The 22,312-nt window shown below is 41.1% G+C and overlaps 1 protein-coding gene across 2 annotated transcripts in view; it reads left to right on the top strand.

The window, feature by feature from the left end:
- The first annotated feature begins 218 nt into the window (after positions 1-218).
- Positions 219-22,312, top strand: part of APBA1 (amyloid beta precursor protein binding family A member 1) — a 61,550-nt gene continuing 39,456 nt past the window's right edge. For both annotated transcript variants that reach the window (XM_019555167.1, XM_019555166.1), the window contains exons 1-2: positions 219-288; positions 8,570-9,774. In XM_019555167.1, coding sequence (XP_019410712.1) covers positions 8,623-9,774 — 1,152 coding nt within the window. In that variant the 5' untranslated portion in view covers positions 219-288; positions 8,570-8,622. The remainder of the gene's footprint in view (positions 289-8,569; positions 9,775-22,312) is intronic.

Raw genomic sequence — 22,312 nt, 5'->3', positions numbered from 1 at the left:
TTACATTATACATAGTACATGGTACATAGACCAACGTGAGTAGGAGCAAGCACTATTGCTAAGATTGCATATTTTGTTCCTTCCAGTTTTAGTTTGCATATAACTTGACAAAATTTCACCACTGACACTGAAATTGGCAGTGCTAGGTTTCTGCTTGAAGATCACCTTTCTTTGAAAATTGAGCAAAAGCTGTAAAACTATTTTTCAGGGAAATGAGTGTGGAGAAAAATGCAGTTTCCTTATGAACAGCTTTGCAGTCACAAGCAAACAAGTAGAGATGGAAGTTTGGTAAGAAAATAGCATTAATTGAAAAGATATGCCTTTTAAATATTCTGCTGAAAACAAGTTTTGATTTCCAAGATATTGGTAATTGAAAATCTCCCGTATTCTGTGCGTGTAGAACACTACTTTAAGAACATACTTGCTTGCCTAGAGGAGGAGGCAGAGGAGAAGTAGATATGCTACCAAATCCTCAATAGTTTTTAATATAAAAAACAATTCTGCATTTTTGTTTTTTTCATTTAAAGATAATCTCTTGCCCTTCTATTGAATATATATATTTTAATACAGTTTTCCAAATCTTTCTTGTAAGTTTTTTTGTTTCTGTGCTTTATTTGTTTGGTTAGGTTTTTAGATCTTTTTTCCTTTTGTGGCTCTATTCTACTTCTCCTTGGTATATCTATCCCTACCTTGTTTTCAATAAAAGTATTCTCTTGTCTTCCTCTTCCTTCATTTCCTGTTGTTCCCCAGATTGCATGCTCGCTCTCTCTCTTTCTCCTTTTATTTTGAGGCAGTGTCTGTGGAAACGCTTTCTGCTTTCAAATAAAATTAGGTTTTGAAGAGACTGGTGACTCTGAAAAGTCTTTCTGCTTGCTTTGGGGAGGGCACATTTAAGTCTTGCTGCTTCTAATCATCCAAAAAGGAAACCGAACCCCCAGAATTCAGAGAAGCCTGGGGATTTGGGGGTCAGGATTCCTAAGACTAAACTTATGCTGTGCCTTTTTATGCTTTTCACAATGTTGAAAAGTCCATGTACCGGTTTTAGAACATTCAATAAAAGGTTCCCAGTAGGTCCCACCTTTCATGCATAGTGACTTTTAATTTTGCCTTTGCAACATTTTACTCAGTGTTCTCAAGTGATGTCTTTTAAATAAACTTATTTTCATGGTAGTTGCATTTCTAGGATACCAGCATTTTGACTAATTTATTCAATATTTTTTTGGGAAGAGATCCCCTTCATCACCGTATAAGAAGAAGACACAGAAGAAGACAACAATCCGGCTTCCCAAATAGGTTGTCATTTGAGAAAAAGGGATCGTTGCCCAATAGTAGGAGAAATATTCATTAGAAATTCTATCAAAGGAGTCACTGCAGATCCTATAAAATTCTAAGCCAGTTTTATTCATCACCTTCGTTTTAGTGGTGAATAAAACGGGACCCATTTTTTTTTAATGAAAAAAAAGAATTTAAAAGAGCCTATTGAAGGAATAGGTCTGCTAAAAGAAAACTACCTGGAGTTCTCAATGGATTAAAACCCCTCTTTTCACTTCGAGAAGGAATGGTGGTTATTTTAAATGGGTGCATATATATAAAAACAATTTTATACAAATTAAACTTCCATTGCATTTAGGGGACATAACATAATACAAAATTGAATGGCTTTAACAGATAGTTGCTGGATAATTTTCAAAACATCCATTTTTTGTGATGGTTAATACTTTTTTGCTTGTGAAAATGAAGGACTGATAATATTGCTAGATTCTAGCAGAACACAAGCAGGTGTTCTGCAGAATTCCTTTATCATCTATGCCAATGCATCTTGCTCCAAAGATCTGTTTCCCTTGTTAATCCAGCCCTGAATGTCGTCTATAATAGCATTGCTTCAGGTTGTGGATAAATGTGCACTAAAAAGAAATAATTTTAGGAGAACCAAAGTCCCATTAACTTACATACTCAGCTAGTATATTAGTCTTTTTATTTAACACCCACGAGAAGAAGTGGGTATATTAAACTTTTAATTTCTCTATGCTGCGAATGAAATTATTTAATAAAATATTGACATGTATGTGAGCAGCTCTACTGGAATTATTATTATTACAGTTCAAAACTTCATTTCAAAACCAAAGCCACATTGTTTGTCAGCTTTCATTTGGGAGCAGTGCACATATGTATGTGTAAATGTTTTATTCCATATAATCAATAACTAGTCCCATGAGAGGGAGATATGGGCAGATTCAGTGTAAGCTCCAGAAGAGCAAACAAAGGGCTATTTAGATGTGATACTGTTACAAAGATAATGCTGAATTAGCAGAGAGCCACATTTGGATTAACGGAAATATTTCAGTTTTGCCTGTTTTTATATGCATAATTGAGAAAAGGATTAAAACTGCAGGATTTGAAAAATACTTACATCTGATCCTCCAGGGTTCTTTCTTTCCTCATCTCACTTATTGCTCCATTTAGTTTGGTAACTGATGTTAAAGGAATTGAGAGGTATGAATACTTTTTCATGGTACTTGTATCCAAAAAGAGCCTGTGTTTAGTATAAAATTTGAGTTAAACTCAATTTTAGGTTATCGTGATCTTTCTGTAAAATGTCCAAAGGCTTGAAGAATACATGTAGGTATTCTGTTTTAGTAAAGAAGTTCCCTTAACCTTCAGTAAAGGACTGGTTGCACAAATAGTCAACCTCTGATTTCTCTGTTTTGGAGATGGAGTCATCCATCAAGGTTTGAGTGCAGGGTTAGAAGTGCTTAGAAAGCACTTTCCCATATGTGCCTGATTATTAGAGCACAGCTGCTGCCTTGGGTAATTAATGTGAGAGTGCTGCATCTTTCAGATGTGTAGTATGTCTTTATTTTCAGAACCACGTGGTCTCTCCTGCTCCTGTTCTATTGCATCTTATAACACTGACATTTCACTGATGATTGGTTCTTGGATGTATGGTTTCTTTTTTGTTGGTAACTGGTGAAAACCAAAAAGCCTTGTATCTGCATGGGAGAAACTCACTGCTATTACCAGAAATCTGGTTCTTCACTATATACCCTCTAGCCATCCAGCATTTAAATAGTTTGGCTCTCCTCTGTTATCTGAAGTATGATATTGAATTAAGAACCTAAAGTACCTAAATAAGCCTGGCAGCTCATATCTCTTTGAAAGCAAATAAGACTTACTTGATTTAAGAGTTTGGATGCTTTTGAAAGTATAATCCTAGAGCTTCTGTTTTGTTAATAGGAACTTGTATAATATTCACAATGTTTTTCAAAAAAGAGAAAAACTTCATTTCTGGTTTTTGCTTTTACTTTTTAATGTGAAAATTTGAAGCAATTTGGTAAGTTTTTTTAGGGAAATAGGACTCTTATCAAAAGCCTTTTTCAGTCAAAAATCATTGTGCTTGAATGAAAACCAAGACTCAGTATTAGAAATTATTTTTTCCCTAAAGATCAGCTTTTACGGTTTCACATTCTTTGCTTCAAAAATCTCCATTTCATACAAGAAAAAAATTGAGTCCTCAAAATGGCCTATAACAAAATTTAAAGGAATAGTTTGTATCATTTTTTAAATTGTTATGTCTCACAACTGTACCCATCTCCAGAATATCAGTATGTTGAAATTGGTCTGGGACTGCCTGACTTCCAAGTAGGAAGCAAGCTTTGGATATTGTCTAAGGTTCGGTCTTAGTGAAGCTGTAAAGGGGTATATGTGTGTGTCATCAAGAAGGAGGTAGTATTCTTACACTGAACTGTGAGTTTGTTCTGAACCCCCACTGATTTCAGTGAAGACAGCATAGCTCAGCACATGAGGCAGAGAGGGGAATGCAGACAACAGTTCCTGTTTCTAGCTGTTCCACAGGTTTTATGTGAAGTCAAGCAAGTCACTTACTAGTCTGTTGGCACTCCTTGTTGACATCTGTAAAATTGGGCTACTTTTGAGATCCTTCCATTAAAGTTGGGCTTTTTTAAAGCACTCTATGCTGGTTTAATTCTATCCCCATATGGAGCATAGAGACTTTCAGCGGAGCAGAGAGAGACCATCACTTGAGATAGCAGTTTTGAAAATCCTAAGCAAATATCCTGAAAGATACGCGTTGTTATTGCTCCGTTTCAGGTTTTCTGGAAAAATGCACATCAAGGTACCAGTTTTCTACACAGAATCTTTGTTAGGTTCATGGAAAAATCATTCCTTTACCATTAGAGGATTCTTACCCACCTTCTTCTGGCTAACACGGATTTGCATTTTCTAACCTTTTCGTAACAAGGTGTCCTAAGTGAGGCTTACCCCATTTTTATTTTTTTCTTTAAGAGGCTCAAACAATATTTTTATGCCTTATTTGCATATTATACTGCAATTATGATCTAAGGTTATACTTTAAGGTGTGAATAACATCTTGAAAGCTAAAAACAACAATCTATGGTCACTGATGCCATACACTAACTTTGAGTCTCAAGTAGAGGCACCAAGTATATGGGCACTCAAGGCTCCTAGCCCCCCTCAGGAAGAGGGCTGTCACCTGAAATGTGTAAAACTTTCCACATGTCCATCATCTTAGGCTCTCCCCCAGCAAAAATAAAAGTCAGTGTCCATGGTCTGGACTGGAAAGTTTACTTGAAAATCTGGGTATTTATGTTTAAGGAGGACTAGTTGTGCAAACCACTGTTGGTGGGATATCTTTTGAGACACCTAACATGGAGTAGAAGGCTACTTAGCATTTTTGAGAAAACAAATCAGTTTTTAGGGTTGGTCTAGTATAGAGCACTCAAAATATGAGATACCAAAATTACTAGTCATTTCATCAAAACTTGGTCAGGGTTGTGCCAGGATCTTTGCTAGTGATGATTTAAGGACAAGCAATGGGGAGTACTGGCCATGGGAACCGGCCAAAGGGTGTGCAAGACTAGGGCTAGAGCAGGCATTCAAAAAGCCTGAGCTTGAATTGATTCAATCTTTGCAGGTTACTCTAACCTGACTAGGCTGAACTTGTTTCGAATCGCATAGTCATTCCCTCTGGACTGAAGAAATGTAAGTATATGACTGAAGTGGCTCAAGCTAGAAACCAGCACGTGCTAGAGCAGCCCTCCCTTCCCTTCCATAGTTCTGAGCTGAGAATGGGTGTGGCTGGACACTGATTAGGGAGGGGTTCCCTCCCTGGCTGCTCCGGGTGGGTGAGGGAGCCAGCAGGGAGTTGCTAGCACAGTGTTTAGCACCCCATCAAAACAACAGAAGCCTCTCAGTTCAAGTTCTTAAACAACATTTTCCAAGGAAGGAACAATGGAACATTACCAGCTGACCTGTTGATTAGCTCCAAAAAGTGGACCCTGTCGTGTCTGCCTTACACAGATACCTCTCAGCATTACCTAGCATACCAGACGCTGGCTATAGTCCATACTGTGGGAGAGGGGTGGGGGGAGTCCCTACTTGAGCAGGGAGTGGTGAGGGGGATGTGGAGCAAGGGGAAGCCAGGCAGACACTGCTGTACCCGCAGTCTCTGCTGGAGCTCCAGATAGGGAACAAAGTAGCCCTGCTCTGGGGCAGAGAGTTCTGCCCAGGGCTGCAAAGCATCTGAGGTGCTGGGGGACTCTAGTTTAAGTTCAACCAGGAAAATGTCTGGGACGGACTTTGCATAAACAAGTTTGAGCCAAATCAGTTACATCTGATACTACATTCAACCAGGTTTATCTCAAACCAGTTTATGATTTCCATTTCAAACTGGTTTATGTGCAGTGAACGTCTGTTCTGTTACAGGCTTAAACCAGTTTCTGATCACTTAAACTGGTTTATGTGTAATGTCTGTCCCTAGCCTAAGACAACTAAGAGTATGTACTGAATCGGAGGCTGCACCCAGCAGATCTCATATGGAGCAGAAGTACAAATTAAAGCTACCCTTCCCTTTCAGGCAGAAACTCTCACAGAAGGCAGCAGAAATCACAGTTGCTTTTTTTACACAATAAAATTCCCCTGTGGCTTAAAGGACTCATTTAGTGCAGCAAGGTGTAATTCAAACCTCTCTGCACCAGTTCACTAAATTTTGCTCAAGTTCAACATTATAGGAGTGTTAAATATGTTTTATTGGTATCTGACACATAAATTTATAGTAGCTTCAAATTATAAATCTTCTGACAGGCAGCTTTCCCCCTTATAGTTAGTAATAAACCACAGGCTAAAATTGTATTTTATTCTGGAGTACGTGGCTTGACTGTTGAAATATCTGAGAGTTTACATTTATAACACTGCATTTTTAAAGCACTGGGCAAGGTTCAGCGTAGCTGAGACAGGCAGGTGAAAATTACACTTCCTGAGCTAGCTAAGGCCATTTGTACTGAGGGAGTTAGTGATTCACCCTCAGGAGACAACGCTCCATTCTTATAGGGTTTTTTTTTTCTATTTCTGCACTCTGAATAGTTGTTTATCATTATTTGTCACAAAATTAAAGTGTGGCTTGGGGCTTGATTTGGCAGGGGTCATGGTTATGAATATATTAAAGTCTGCTTCTTGTTTTAGAAAGGATGCTAGAAGATTTGAGTCCTGCCACGTAACAGAGTCTTTGTGGTCTTGACATCAGTTCATCCCTCATTTGGTGCGACTCAGGGCTGGGGAATACACTGGGCACAGAACCAGAAAGTCAGGATGGTAGACAAAGGTCTTGCCTTTATGCCTCTCCTCTTTCTGAAACTGTCTGCAGGCTTTTGAATCCCTGGCCCACATTAGCAGCTCTGACTTTCATACATACAGTTGCAGGAGCTGCCACCTCTTAGGCCAGAGGTGAGGGGGGTGGTCTAGGGTGGCATGTGACCAAGGCTCCCTTTTGTCACTGACTAAGCCAGCCCTACAGCTGCATTGACCATCTTGCCACCAGACTTCAGGGCCTACATCTGGCCAAATATTACCATCTCTGGTATTACCAAAATGAACTGGTTGGACAAAAAATGTATCTTCTAGTGTGGTTTTTTTTGGTCTGTTGTCTGATTTTTGAAGCTGTTTGTGAATTCCCCCCACTCAAACACACAACTCCCAGCTACAGTAGGGACTCCACTCTCTTATCCCATGGGCTCGAACAAGGGCAAGCATCCATTATCATCTCTCATTTTCCTCCCTGATCATTCTTAAACCTCACGTTTTCCAACCCATCTCATATTTCTGTGCTGCCTCTCAATCCATATTCTACCTCTGCTCCTGCTCATTCATCTGCCTCCCCTGCACTGCCATACCCAAGTCTGCTGCCAGAAAGCATGTGCCAAATCCCTGACACAAGGTATATCTGGTTTAGATCAGTCCTGAGCTATGCACCAAGGGCTGTTCTCATGCTCTGTCTCGGCAGTGCTCATTGGTGTGTTCAGAGCCATTTGAAGGCTGCTACCTTGCCTCATTTCTGGGGTTTGTGTGAGCAGTGGTCTTGGGGACAACATGAAGACATACTCTTAGCATCATCTGTCCTTCAGTTTCTTCCTTAAACGTCTTTCAACTTTCTGTCCCCTTCTCTTTCCTTCCCTTTCTTCTCTTTCCTTTGTCTTCAGTTATTTTCCCAAGGGCTGGGGTGGTACAGGCACTAAGGTGCACAGTTGACCACCCAGAAGTTGCAAATTTGAAGCCAAAGCAGAAATATTTATGGTGCAGCCTGTCAGATTCCAACGAATCTGCAAATTCTGCTAAATACCTTGTCACAAGGACATAAAAAAAGAAAGTTATTTTCTCCTCGCTTCATGTTCCACTGCCTTCTCACTGACATGCTGTTTCTCAATCTCCTTTCTTGTCCTTCCCACCCTTCTCATTTCATCTTTCCTCTGGCCCCTGTGTCTCATATTTCTCTGTGCTTCCTGCCACATGACTTCTCCATATAACCATAACCTGTATCCTGTCCTCAAGAGATGCAGGATGGCAGCCATTTTCAGTAGAAGTATAAGTTGACAATAAAACTGCAGGATGTCAGGAGATCATGAAGAGTTTTACCAGAAAACAAACAAGATCGTAACAGAGTGAACTAGAACTGAGAGACAGTATTGTGAGAACTGCCAACCTTGCTTTCTGTCAGTGTACTAAGTTGGGAATGTGTGCGTATACACCCCCCCCCACCCATTTTTTTAAAGTATCAAAAGCATGCGCTTGTCTTCCAGAATGAGAAGAAAAAAAAAAAATGAGTGTTTAGTTAGATGCTGTATGTAACAATAGAAAATGTCTTCTTTTTTCTGTGCATGAAGGGCTAAACTCTGATCTTGGTTACTCCAAACTCTTGTTGGCATAACTCCAATCCAGTAACTGGAATGAGTTAATTTTACACTACTTCAGCTAAGACTGAATTCTTTACCTTGGAATCTGTCCATAAAAATGTGATCCATGCAATTACTGTGGGGACCAAGACCTCATGTTCAGATGTACAGCATAGTTGTTAGACCATCTACAGAACAATCCATGCTCTGCAATTGCTGCCTCCTGCATCTAGTACTGATAAGCTGTGAGCCTGTCTGTACAAAAACAGAGATGCCCTTTGCTTCCACATTATTTATTGACATCACATGGCTTCCTAATGGTGTTTTATAATAACTCTTTATCTTTTTCTTTTTTTGCTTCTTTCCAGTCTCATTAGACAAGATGTCAATAGAATAAGTGGCCTATATTCCAGACCTTGCCATGAACCATTTGGTGGGACCACCTGAGGGGGAGGTGAATGAAGAGCCAGCAAATGTAGAGGTGAATGAGTCAGTGGAGGCTGACTTAGAGCATTCTGAGGTAGAGGAGGAACAGCAGTATGCAACTCATTACCCAAGGCATCCCTGTAGCAGCCAAGGAGGACAGTCTGGGCAGGAGGAGGAAGGAATGCTAGCTCGATCAGCCAGCACTGAGAGTGGCTTCCACAATCACACAGATACTGCCGAAGGGGATGTCATAACCACAGCAGAGGACAGCTATGACATTGACAGAGTTCAGGAGAATGAGGATGAGACTGCTTACGCAGTACAGTATAGACCAGAGTCTGAGGAGTACACAGAAAATGCTGAGGCTGAGCATGCCGAGTCCATTCATAACCGAACTCTTCCAAACCGCTTACACTTTCACTCCATTGAACATGAGGAAGCCATGAATGCAGCCTATTCAGGGTACGTCTACACTCACCGGCTCTTCCACCGAGGGGAGGATGAGCAGTATGCCGAGCCTTATGCTGACTATGGACTGCAGGAGCATGTGTATGAGGAGATAGGAGATGCACCTGACCTGGATGTCAGGGAGGGTCTCCGGCTTTACGAGCAGGAAAGGGAGGAAGCAGACAACTATCGCAAGGAAGCTCTTGGTGCACGCCTTCACCACTATGATGAACGGTCTGATGGAGAGTCTGACAGCCCTGAGAAGGAGGCAGAATTTGCTCCCTATCCACGGATGGACAGTTATGAACAAGAAGAAGATATTGATCAAATTGTAGCCGAGGTCAAACAGAGCATGAGCTCTCAGAGCCTGGACAAGGCTGCTGAAGACATGCCAGAATCAGAGCAGAACTTGGAATGTGCCCAGACACCCAGTGGTGGGGGGCATGAGAGTAATGGCCAGCTCCCAACTGGCCCTAGGCCTGCAGTCAGCTCAGGAGAGTCAGTACAGAGATATAGCAAGGAAAAAAGGGATGCAATATCATTGGCCATCAAAGACATTAAAGAAGCTATTGAGGAAGTGAAGACAAGGACCATTCGTTCTCCTTATACTCCTGATGAACCAAAAGAACCCATATGGGTGATGAGACAGGACATCAGCCCAACCAGGGACTGTGATGATCAGAGGCCACTAGATGGAGATGTAAGTATATAAAGCTATTGGCTTCCTCCATACAATTAAAGAAAGAAGGGATAGGTAATATAACCCTTTCTTGGAATACACTGCCTCTCTCTCTTTCTTTCTTTCTTTCTCTCTCTTATTGCAATATACATTATACTACATGACTTATTCTGTTACTTGTTAAGTGTATAACACTTTGCCTGTTTCACTCTTATATTTTACAGGCTGTTGTGTTTTACCAATGGGGTTTATTTCCTAACTCATAGGCCTATCACTGATATAAGCAGAGTGGCTGCCAACCAGCTTACCCCAGACTTATAGAGTCCTGCATGCTTCTGGTAGTTTTGCATTTCTTCTAGATGACATGTAACCTTGCAATGCTGTTAGTGTTTACAGATTTCATTTTTTTGCTATGGGGTTTTTTTCTGGTTTTGTTTTTGGTTTTCTACACAATGTTTTTCTCATGGGTCTTACAGAAGTTAGGTGCCTCAGAGACATATCTGAAATCATAGATTCACGTAGAAGTAGGACAGGAAGGTACTTTCAGAGGTAATCTAGTCCAGGTCCCTGCCCAAGGCAGGATCACCCTATCCAAACCATCCTATACAAATCCATTGTCTTAACTACTGTATTTACTCAAATCCAAGATGAGGGGCTTTTTTTCCTCATGTTGCATAGGGAAAAAAATCATCCTGGATTCAAGTACAGGCTGGGGGGCAGGGAGCATGTGCCAGGGCATGAAGACAGTTTTGGAAAGAGGGGAAGTAGAAGTGGGAGGACACTGGTGGAGGAGACAGGCAGCAGGGAGCAAGGGGCTGGGATCAAGCCACTTGACTTCCCTTCTGCCTGCCCCCCATAACTGTTTGCCATACTGCAGCGGTGTGGGAAATGACACAAATTTAAAGTTAATCTTCCAATAATGTGATTGTAGACATGGAAAATTATAACAAATGTATACATTTTCCACGTCTACAATCTAATTACTGGGGGAGGTTATCTTAAATTCAGAGTCATCTTGGATTTGGGTAAATATAGTATTAACAAAACTACAGTCAACCTTGACACAACCACAGGACATAACCTAAACTGTCACAGATAAAGCAGAGGGACAGCAGGAGCCAATGTCCTGTTTCATAGATTTCATAGACATCAGGGCTGGAAGGGACCTCGGGAGATCATCGAGTCCAGCTCCCTGCCCAAAGGGCAGGAAGTCAGCTGGGGTCATAGGATCCCAGCAAGATAAGCATCCGATTTACTCTTGAAGGTGTTCAATGTAGGTGCTTGAACCACCTCCGCTGGCAGACTGTTCCAGACCTTGGGGGCTTGGACAGTAAAGAAATTCTTCCTTATGTCCAGCCTGAAACGGTCTTGCAGCAGTTTGTGACCGTTCGAGAAGCTTGTTGCTGAGAAGCTTGTTAAAATATGCTCAAAACATCCAAGGAATAGGACCATGTCACCTACTACAGAGGAAGGCAAAAACCCTAACACTCTGTGCCCATCTGATCATGGGGTAAAATTCCTTCCTGACCCCAAGCATGGTGACTGGTGTAACCCTGGGCAGAGGAGCAACATGCTATACCCAGGAACCTCCAGGTTTAAGTCCCAGCATGCGTCTGAGGAAGGAAAAAAAACCTCAAAGCAATCTGGACATATGTAGCAGCAAGAGGGGAGAACATTTTTTTTTAACTCCATGTGGCAATCAGCAAAGTCCAGGAGCATGGGAAATGCCAATAATAGAGAGTCCATAACTTCCCTAGACAGTCTACACTGCTGCCTCATTGTTCTAACAATGAAGAAGTTTTTCCTGGTATCCAATCTAAATCTACTTTGCTACACTTCAGGCCATTGGTTTATGTCCCGCTCTCTGCAGGAAAATAGAAAAGGTATTTTCTTTTTTCTTTATGGAAGGCTTTCAGATACCTGACAACTGCTTTCATGCACTTTTGCTGCAAGCTGGATGTGCCTATTTCCTTCAACCTCTTGTCTTATAAAGGGCTTGGAAGACAAATCATTTTTGTCACCTGCATCAGGACCCACTCCAACTTCTCCATGTTCCTTTTGAAATGTGGACCCCAAATTGTACACACTATGCCAGATGAGACCTAACCAGTGACAAGTAAAGAAGCATTAGTACCTTCTGTGTCCTGCCCCTAATGCTTCTATTGATACGTTCCAAAACTGCATTCATCTTTTGTGTAACTACGTCATATTGCAGACTCATATTGAGCATGTGTTCTACCATGAATCCTATATCCTTCCCTGTAGAGCTGCCATCCAGTCAGGTGTCCCCCACAGTTAAGCATTTGTATTTTTTATTATTCTTCCTGAGGTATAGCACCTTTCATTCATTAGCACTGAACTTCATTCTGTTAGAGCCCATCAAGTTCTTTCCTAATTGCACTCCTGTCCTCCAACATGTTCACAGTCCTTCCCAGTAAGAGTCATCTGCAAATTTGCTGAAGAAGCTTTCTATGCTAGCATCCAAATTGTTAATAAACATGTTAAAAAGCATTGGGCCCAGGACAGACCTGTGGGATTCCTCTTGAAACTTCCTGCCATTCTGGCATGGATCCATTTATAATTACCCTTTGCTTGTGGCTGTCAAACCAATTGACTACCGTAGAGTAAAAATTACTTCATAACAATTTTTTCTAGTGCACATTTCTCTAACTTGTTTATAAAAAGGTCATAAGTGACTTTGTCAAAATCCCTGCCTAGTCCAGATACACTATACCTGCGCTATTCCCTTCATCTATTTAGATTATCTCTGATCACTGTTACCCAGTTTATGTTACAATAAAGCATAGCCACTTTAGGCTGCACCTTAGTATAAACACCTTACCTGCCCCCTCCCCCCCAACTGGCCTGGATTGGGTTAACCAGCCTGCCTAGCCACAACTGCCACTGTTGCTCTCTGGGCTGGGCTTAGCCCAGCGAAGAGCAGCAGCCCAGCAGTGGCAGCAGGGGTTCGGCAGGCAGATTACTACTTTCCTGCCACGTCTTGATGGAAATTATTGTTGTTGTTCTTATGAGCAGGAAACTGCCTATTATGTTTTGTATGTTGGGGTCTTTTGCCCACCCAGGTCTGACCCCTGATTTCTCTAGCTAGGCCTCCTTGTCCAGAACCCACCAAACAGGGTTTGACTCTGAGGATCTAGCCTTCCCCAGTGTGGGGCCTCATTACCATACCATTCGCCTCCCCCACCCATTCTCCCTGGGGCTTCTCGCTGCCCCCCTCTCTGGGGCTGGGATCTCCACGCTGCCGTGGGTTCCATATGAGGCCTCCTCCAACCCCTAATAGCCTCATCCAAACCTCTGGTTTTAAACAGCAAACAAAACACAAGCCCCTGGGCTATAACATAAATTCTCTCACTTTGCTAAAACATCATTCCAGCAACACCAAGGGTGTTCCATCTCTCACCATTATCAGGCTGCTCATGTAGTCAGGCCTCTCCCCTTTGCTCGCTCAGGCAGAGCTCCTTTCCCCTTGGCTGCCAGCAGGGAACTGCCTGCCTGGCCTCAGCCTTGGGGTTTAAACGGGAGCTAGGCCCTGCCCCTTCTGGTCAGCTGACCGCTAGCAGGTGTGGGTCACTGGCTCTCTCTGGTTGCCATGGTAACCCACAGCTGGGCTCCTTCCTCACTGCTCCAAAAGTAGGTGTGCCCTGCTACAGAAGCCTTCATGTCAACACCACCATTTCAACTATGTGTTTATTTGCATGACACAATGGTCCCTCCCTGGGCCTTTGACTTCCACATGGAGGATTAATGAGAACGCTACTTGTGCTCCGAGCTCCTTAATCCTCCTGCCAAGAATGTTGCAGTCTCCTTTGGTCTGCTCAGTCATTCCTAGCAGTATTGTTGGTACCTACATAGACGAGCAGGAAAGGGTAGCAGTCTTGATGGATGGCTGAGCTCTGGCAATCTTTCTGAAATATCCTGAATGCAAGCTGTAGGCAAACACCACACTTCCTGGGACACAAAATCCAGATGACAAATTGGTGCTTCTGTCTCCCACAGAAGAGAGTTGCCAGCCACCACTCCCCTCTTCCCTCTTGGTTCAGTGATCTTAGAGCCCCCATCCCTGGGGCCTTGCATTTTCTGCTCTCTAGATTGCCAAGTCCTTCAGGTCTTGCCTACTGATGTTTCCTCAGATGTTCCACTGAAGAGTGCTTGAAAGAGGCTGCTGACTTTAGTTTGTTCGTCTTGAATTTTGGGGACCTCCTAGTAGTCACATAGTGCCACTTCTCATTGCTCTTTGGTCTCTCTAGTGCCAGCCACTCTTAACTTCTGTCCAAGAAATCTTTATTTACCTTGATAACACATAGTACAAATATCTGTGCTTCCAACCTTTCGCTGTTTTCCTCCAGGATAGATACCAGCTTATACTTGATGAAGGTGAAATGGTCTTGACCCTCTGGGAGAACACGTGCATGGAACATTCCACTCAAGTCGTAATTGCTAATCGAGTCTCCATTTATGCCTACTTTGCTCCCTGGAGGACATCTAGGATGTAAACAAAGCAACAAAAAAAAAAAAGAAGAAGAAAAAGAAGAAAAGAGAAAAACAACAACAAAAACTTACCAAAAAAGCATCAAACACACATACACCTGTGCACGCACACAGAGCCTCCTGCTCCCTGGTTTCCTCCTGCAGTGAACTCCCAAGAAAACTTCTTCCCCATTTACTGAGTTAGATTGCAATCTCTAGAATTTACTATAATCTCACATGCATTGTCATGTAATTGTAAAATTTTATCACTTCTGGGGCCTGGATATTAAAGGCCATTGTTTAGATTTACAATCTGTGGTAGTTCTTGAAGTTTTTTACACTGGGGGAAAATTACCAAGTTACAGTAAATTTGGTCCAAAACCACTTAGCCTGTAATCTTTGCCCTGGCAGTTGCAGAAGTTGAGTTTATATACCTTTTTGTGTTTCATCTTATTTTTGTTTTGGAAGCAACTTTTAATGGCATTAAAATTTATGTCTGAAGTGAAATGGACCAATAGATTACATTCAGTGGACCCAAAGTGAACCCTGAGATAAATCAGTTGACTTCAGTTGAAATAACCCAGGGACAACTTTGGCTCAGAAATATTACTGTCAGTTCTCTGATTTCCGTGGAAAACTTTCTTGGTCACAGAGATTCTTTTGCTGTTATTTTGCTGTTTTTATTCTGTTTTTCTGTCAACTTCAGATTAATCATTCTTAAAATAAACATTAATGATCCTGCAGGCACCTGTAGGAAAAATCCTGAACACTTTGCTGTAATACAACAAAGGGACCTGAAATGATGAAAAACCCATTACATTGTGGTATAGGGAAGACACATGCTCTGTAGTTCTTTTGCTTTTGTAGCTGCATTCAGACCTTGCAATGCATGTAGGTAGCATTTCACAAAAGGAAGGATCTCTTGGAACATGGAGTTTGGAATGCTGGAGCTACTCAAGACAAGGAACTTCCATGTATTTTTTCTTTCTTGAAAAATCATGAGAAATCTAAAAATGTTTAACTTGTAGGTGAATTGTGAATGCAATTCATATCACATCATGTGAAGCCAATGCTATTCAACACAGAAGTTTCATACAAATAATTGATTCCTATTGTGCCCCTATATGGACAAATCCTGGTATGCTTGTGGTCCCTTCTGTAGTGTGGAACGACATGAGGTAAGATTGAAGCAGGACTTGACATGTAATCCGGTTTTACCATCCATCTTCTAGAAATTTTTCCTAGTTCTTGTGGATGGACTCCATGTAAAGGCATTTGAAAGGGCTGTATTTTTTACACTTATATCTGCATATCTTTTTCTTTTATACATAGACCAGACTTTGAAGTAGTGAGATACTCAGCACCTCTGAGAATCAAACTCTTTATAGAGTATATCGTTGGACATTGGTAGTCATATGGCATTAAGATATGAAGGGACAAAGTGACCCATTTTATTTTGTATTGCAAAACAATTCTTACTTTTATAACATGGTGTTTCAAATAATAAAAAAAATATATATTATTTCTCTCTTATAATACAAATATGCATCACACTATTCCATGCATTATCCTGCTGCAACTTTTGGGCAACAGGTTAGGTGTGGTTTCTTTTTTGGGACAACATTTGCTTAAAATACTGCAAAAGCTCCATTATCAGGCAGCCATGGGAAATGGGGGTGCCGGATAACCGAATATGCCAGTTATCTGAGAGGCATTTGCCTGGTTAGGCAAAGATGCCCCTCGCATCACATCTGGCACGTCCACATCTCAAATTAACCATGCTGCCCTTCCAGCCTCTCTGCTGGTGTCAGTGTGCCAGGGGAAAGGGATGGGGGGCTCCGCGCAGGCTGTTTTACCCCCGGCTGTGGGATTTGACAAAGCCAAAAGTCCCACTTCTGGTTTTCCTTTTGCCGTGTCGACCAGCGTCAACCGGCATGGTAATTAATAGAGCATGCCGGTTAATGAAGTGCCGCTTAATGTGGCTTTTACTGTACTGCTCCTGTTTATTGCCTGTTCACACTCCTAAATGCCAGTGATCTCCTTGCATCAGACTATAGGGATCCTATGATGGGGTGCACTTTTTCTGATAGCTGCCAACAGGGCAGCATTCCCATTGAATTCACATTTTGTGAAAATTCTAAGCCTGATGCAGAATAGCAGATTTGCAGACTATGATTCATAATTTGGGGCATTTGTCCAGTGATAAAAGCAGCTGTTTCCTTAAATCCACATTTGCGACTTTTATTAAAATACATTAAACTATGAGTTCTCCTTGACAGGCATCATCTTTTATTTTATATTTGTACAGTACCTAGCACAGTGGAGTCCGCTGATTCTATCTTTTAGTGCTGCCTATGATGTGGATAATTGATGATGATGGTCATTGGCTGAAATTGCAGATAGATTTTTGTCAGGTATGCAGGGAACCTGAATTATGGGGAGCAGAAAGCGTGATCCTAACCTGTGATACAAAAGGATAATAGGAGACTGAGAAATGTGCCTGTCAGCTGAGGAGAACAGAGTGTATTGTGGAGTTTTTTCTGTTTGTTTTCTTTTTTCAGTGAGGGTAATTGCTTCTACCTCTGTTTGCACTTTTTCAGTAAGGTGTTTGGTACACCACAGAAGTCTGAGCAAATCCATTTTCGCATTGAACTGGTTAGCAGCATGCTGAACAAAATAGGATTGCCTTGATTAAGTGAACACAAGGGATCGATTTTTGTAATAAAAATATAGCAGAAGACAAGCCCATTTATCAAAACATGTATTCCCCCAGCCCCCACAAATAAGGTTTTGGAAAAGTCAGGGGAAGGGCTTTCCAATGTAACTGATGCATGCCAGACATATTACTTCACCTGTAACGATGATGCATGCCAGAGATATGACTCCATCTGTAACTGAAAAAAAAGCAAATTAGATCAAAGGAGGTGTTTTTTTACTGAGGTTGTTTTGCATGCTTCTTTGTTTTTCAGAACTACCAAATACTTACTACTCTGACGAAAATCCATGCTTATTACTAGTATTGTACATCATATTCTTTCAGATTAGTTCTGAAAATGATTCCCTCCCCCATACTTCCATAAGAAAGCTGAAATCAGCTTTTCGGTTTCAAGATAAAATCCTTTTTTTGAATATTTATAACTATTTGTGCCATTAATGAAATAATGAACAAAGCCTTATAGCTTTGGCCAAGAATTAGAATAACAATCTCACATCACCTAGCACGTAGTTTTCCTCAGAGAAAGTGATGAAGCCATAGAGACAGAAGAATGATTTGCTGTTGACAATATTTAATGTGGCAGGTTTTTCCTTTGCCTGTTTTGTCTGAGGAAAGTAAATGTCACCCTGTAGTATTCAGCATATGGATCAAAGCTGGATGCTTCATAGGGGATGGATCAGTAGCTGGGATAAGAGACTGGATCACACTGGGGTGCTCAGTTATGTTTAAAAATCCAGCCTCTGGGAGAAGGGTTGTGCATTATGCCTTAGAAACAGCAACAAGGAAGAATATAGATGAGGTACTTATGGGAAACCCTACTTATGAATAATTATGTTTATTTCTAGGTTTCTAAGGGTTAAATCTGCTAGCCAATTCCTTCCATTCCCCTTGCCCCCCCATACATGCACATAACGCTGCCAGTCATCCAGCAGTCATGAGCATGTCCATATGATGAGCTGCTGTGATCAAGTGTTGTAGACAGTAAAAATCAGCTAATAAATAAAATACCAAGGCATCCATTTAAAACAGAATGGGTGCATCTACACAAGACGTTTACTGCAGAGCTGACAGTGTGGGGGCTGCATGCCGGGCAGCCCTGCACTGGAGCATCCTCATGCCCCAGCCAGCTCTGCTGCAGCACATTGAGCCAGATTGGGGCAGCCCTGGTCCAGCAGGCTGACCCCCTGCCCCCTCCCCAGGCCCTCTGCCAACTGGAGCTGCTCAGATTCAGCTCAGTGTTCTGAGTGCACGTTCAAACAGCATGCCCAGGAGCAATAAACTCCAGTGCAATTATGTGCTAGAGCTTATTGCATCAAATTAATTGCAAGTATAGACAGGCCCAATGAGGCAAATTGTACTAACACACACCTTGTACAATCTCAGTCCTTTCAGTGGGCTTTTGCAAGGGATAAGAGAGCCCAGAATTTGGAACCCTGAATTTTTAATCACAGCGATGCAGATTTACAAACACACAAATTGATCTGTGTTTCTGGACATGTAACTTCTCATGCAAAGTCGTGGTTACAACAGTGCATCTTTTGGTTTCCACCCATTTCCACATTTGGCAGACACAGAAGACAACACTAGGAATTTATTCTGATATAAGTATTTACATGGTTAGCAATTTAAGTAACTTTCTTGTTTCTGTTAACCAGAAGTCCTTGAAATTTCCCTGCAACTCACAGCCATATCTGGTTGCAAAATAGAACCCTATAAAGTACTGCCTTTTTAGATATGGCATCAGTTAAACCTATGTAGACTGGGGCTGTGACACTGAACACTTAAGACACTTGGCTGAGGAGACCGTGGAGTTACAGAGTTAGGTTTCACATTTCAAGAACAACGAACATCTAATCTCAAATGTGCAGCTTATTCCCCTCCTGAATAGTGTACATAGAAAGAAGCTCTAACGGGGAAAAAATTCCCCAAGGATCCCTTCAAGGAGTTTTTCACACATACATGTGTGGGGTTTGAAGACAGAGATTCCCTATAGAAAAGGCTATGTATACCATCTCCATCCTAGCAGAGCCCCTGCAATGCATGCAGCCCTGTAGAGCAGACACATTTTTTGTGGAGGCCCAGTAGGTTTGAGCTAGCTATGGCCACTTACCTAGTCCTTCTATATTTTCACTGGAGCTAAACTATTGATAACTTCTTGACGGCTTCAGGTAGGGGAGTCTCAAAGGCAGACACTTCTTTATTGTAGCAGGGGAAATCCATGTCTAGATCATCCCTTCAGTGCACAGACCTGGTAGTTGGGAGAGGTCCAAGCTATTGGAAAACTAGGGTGCAGCTTTGCACAGTAGTGATATTAAATTTTCATCAAGGCATTCTGAAGTATAACTTGTCGGAAAGGCCCATGTCAGCTTTATAAAACTTCAAACTAGCAAGAACAACAGGATACTCAGTTAAGGATTACTGAGTCTTCCTACAAAAGGCTAGAGGAAGCCAATTGCTTCTCTAAAACAAAAACCATCAGAGCTGGTTTACAAGGCAACTCATCTAAGACCACCTCTGTCTTCCCTTGGTCAGAGAAAAGGAGCAGGCCTCCCCTACCACCATTTGCCAGGGTACATAAAAAACAGTGAGTGTTCTTTGGGTGGGGACTTTAATTTTAGGCCTAAGGAAGGGAAGTTACTCTCTCCAGACCTTCACCAGTCATCCATCTGTAATGAATCAGTGAACCAGGCACTGTTGACACATGTGCCCACTTGGCTCCTTTGGTTCTGCCTCTTCAGTTTCTCAGCTGTCTGTCACTGATGTCCAAAATCTGTGTTAAAAAGACTTTTTCCTATGCCTGCCAGTTTGAGATACCGAAAGGTAATGTATGCTGCTGCTGTTGTATAATGGCAAACTGCATGTATGGCTGGATTGATTCTGGGAAGCAGAATATAACATTAGAAGACAAAGTTTCAGGAACAAAGGAGCCAAAATATAGTGTGTTTCTTTTTGCTTTGGGTTGCATACAATATCAGATTCATTTTGTTGAAAACTTAAACTTCTCTGCACCAGTTTTTCTTCAGTTCTTATCATGCTGTCACTAGAGCAGTTTCTCAGAGATGAATGTGTTTCTGTTTTTTTCCACAGCAGGAGTTATCTATTATTAATTAGGGAATAGAGAAGTCTAGTTTAAATTATTAAGCAGGTTTCAATACTAGATGAACTTTAAAAAAGTGAAAGAAGGATAAGTGGTTGGCTATATTAATGTGATACTGTTTTCTTTTCTAAGCAAAGTTTTCTGAGTTTCTTTTTGGAACACATTTGAAATTCAAGCCTTCACTGGGCTGCATGTTGCTGATATGAAGTTTTACTATTATACAACATGCCTAGTAACAACGAACATTTTAATCACTAGGGCAAAGGCTTTGTGTTGATTTGTCAGCCACGTAGAAGGGAGATGTTTATGCATTACCATGTTGGAAGATGCATACCCTTATAAAAAAAAAAAAAAAAAGAGCTAGGGATATTTAAGTTACGGTGAATGTTTGATTCAGGTCGTAGTAATTATTTGGGGGAGAGGGGTTGACTTTTTGTTGTTGTTGTTCTTGTTTATTTCAATTTTAAATAATTTATGGAAAGATGAAAACAACTTTGATTTTCTACATTGTAAACTAGAACACCACCTATGATGCAAACAATTTTGATGTCTTCTGAAAAAACATGGACAAGATCTACAGTAATTGCTTTAGACTGACACATGAAGTGCTGCAGTTGAAGTCAAGCTACAAGTTAAAGTCAAGGTACAAACATTAAAAGTGGAGGAAAACCACATTTACCAAGATGAGGTAAAAAGCCAGGATTAAGATAGTTCCCTGCTATTTCTGTGGTTTGCTGGAAAGATCTGACCTACTTAATGTGTTTTAGTGAAAAGTTTCTAGCTTTCTTGGTTGCAAAGAAAACCTTCCAATGGACAAAACTCAGGCATGCATTGTTGCAGCAGTCCTCTGAACAGGAATTTTTATGCAGTCAGCAGTGAAGGTTCTTTGTAGGGACCACCTGCAGCAACACAATCAGCTGCATTTCATTATGATTATTCATTCAAGCAGACCTTATCAGGGCAAATGCAGATTTTGTATTTCTTGATGTTTAGGATAAATATTAACATATCTGGAGGATTTAGTAAAGCTAGTACCTTGCAAGTGGAAATAATTACCATTTGAAGACTTTAAAAGAGATATGTACTTTGAGCTAGAGTTAAAAGACCCAACTATAATAAGCTACTGGAGGTTAACCAGTTTTTTTGGAGAAATTCACTACATATAAGAACATAATAGCTCAATAGATATGACATATTCAGTAGTGTTGTCTTTTCTTACCTCCATTTTAATTATTCTTTTATTTTGATATAGCCTAACAAATCAAAATAATCCAATATATGTACTGAGAATTAGTGATGGAATAAATAAGTTTTCACTTACATGTTTCAATGTACAAGTTAGCCTTGATAGGAAGCTGTTACCATCTAACAGCTATTTTTATATTTGAAAAATGTAGTATTTTCAGTCTAGTTTTTTAGTGGGCAGGTCGCTAATCATTAAATTAGTGGTTCTCCACTGGGTTCCCATGAGACCATGCCAGGGTGGTGTGCCCTGTGGTGAAATTGCCCCATGCATCTCTGTTTTCGGGGGGTTTTAAGGAATGCCACTAACATTTTGAAAAGTTTTAGAGGGGTGCCTTGATTGTAAAAAGGTTGTATTAAATGACACCTTTGGGTATGTCCAGACGAGTATACGTGTGGGTTGCAGAGCTGCAGATCCATATGTGGTGCTGCAAACCTCATGCATTGCACGTGCAGGTATTTGCCACTGCTGATTTGCCCTACAGCTATGCTGGACTGAATGCATGTGGTTCGTCTGCTCTTAGAAGCTAAGTAATTCTGGGCCTGGTTAACAGGTGCTCTTGGTAGAAGCCAAGGAATTGTGGTTCAACATTTAGCAAACATTAGACCTGAGAAACCAAATTCATGGAAAGATTCATTTGGCTTCCTTGTAATTTATGAGATGATGGATGGGTGAATGCAAATAGTAGCGACTGAGTTTAGTAAAATAGGCATGCATGAATGAGAAGAATTAAACTCTAAACGTTAATCATGGAGCATTAAGCAACCAATGCAGACCCTTTGGCTGGTTCTAACTAGTTTATCTGAGAGATCATCATTTTGATGCATTCAGCTGTGCAGCCTGGTGTATGCTACCTTGCACATTTGGATAGTCTGTTCTAGAGACAAGTGTCCCTCACATAGTAGCCTTACTTGCAATACCCTATCTGCAATGCCACAACTAATCCCATCTCCAATCAGAGATTCTGTCAAGTTCCCAAAAGCACAGTTCTTACTTAGTCTCTTTAGTTCAGTAA

This window comes from Crocodylus porosus, unplaced genomic scaffold, assembly GCF_001723895.1.
Source record: "Crocodylus porosus isolate Cpor-Errol unplaced genomic scaffold, CroPor_comp1, whole genome shotgun sequence".
In the NCBI taxonomy this organism is placed as follows: Eukaryota; Metazoa; Chordata; order Crocodylia; family Crocodylidae; genus Crocodylus; species Crocodylus porosus.
Note: the sequence above shows the minus strand (reverse complement) of the source record. Positions and strands in the feature narration are given on the sequence as shown.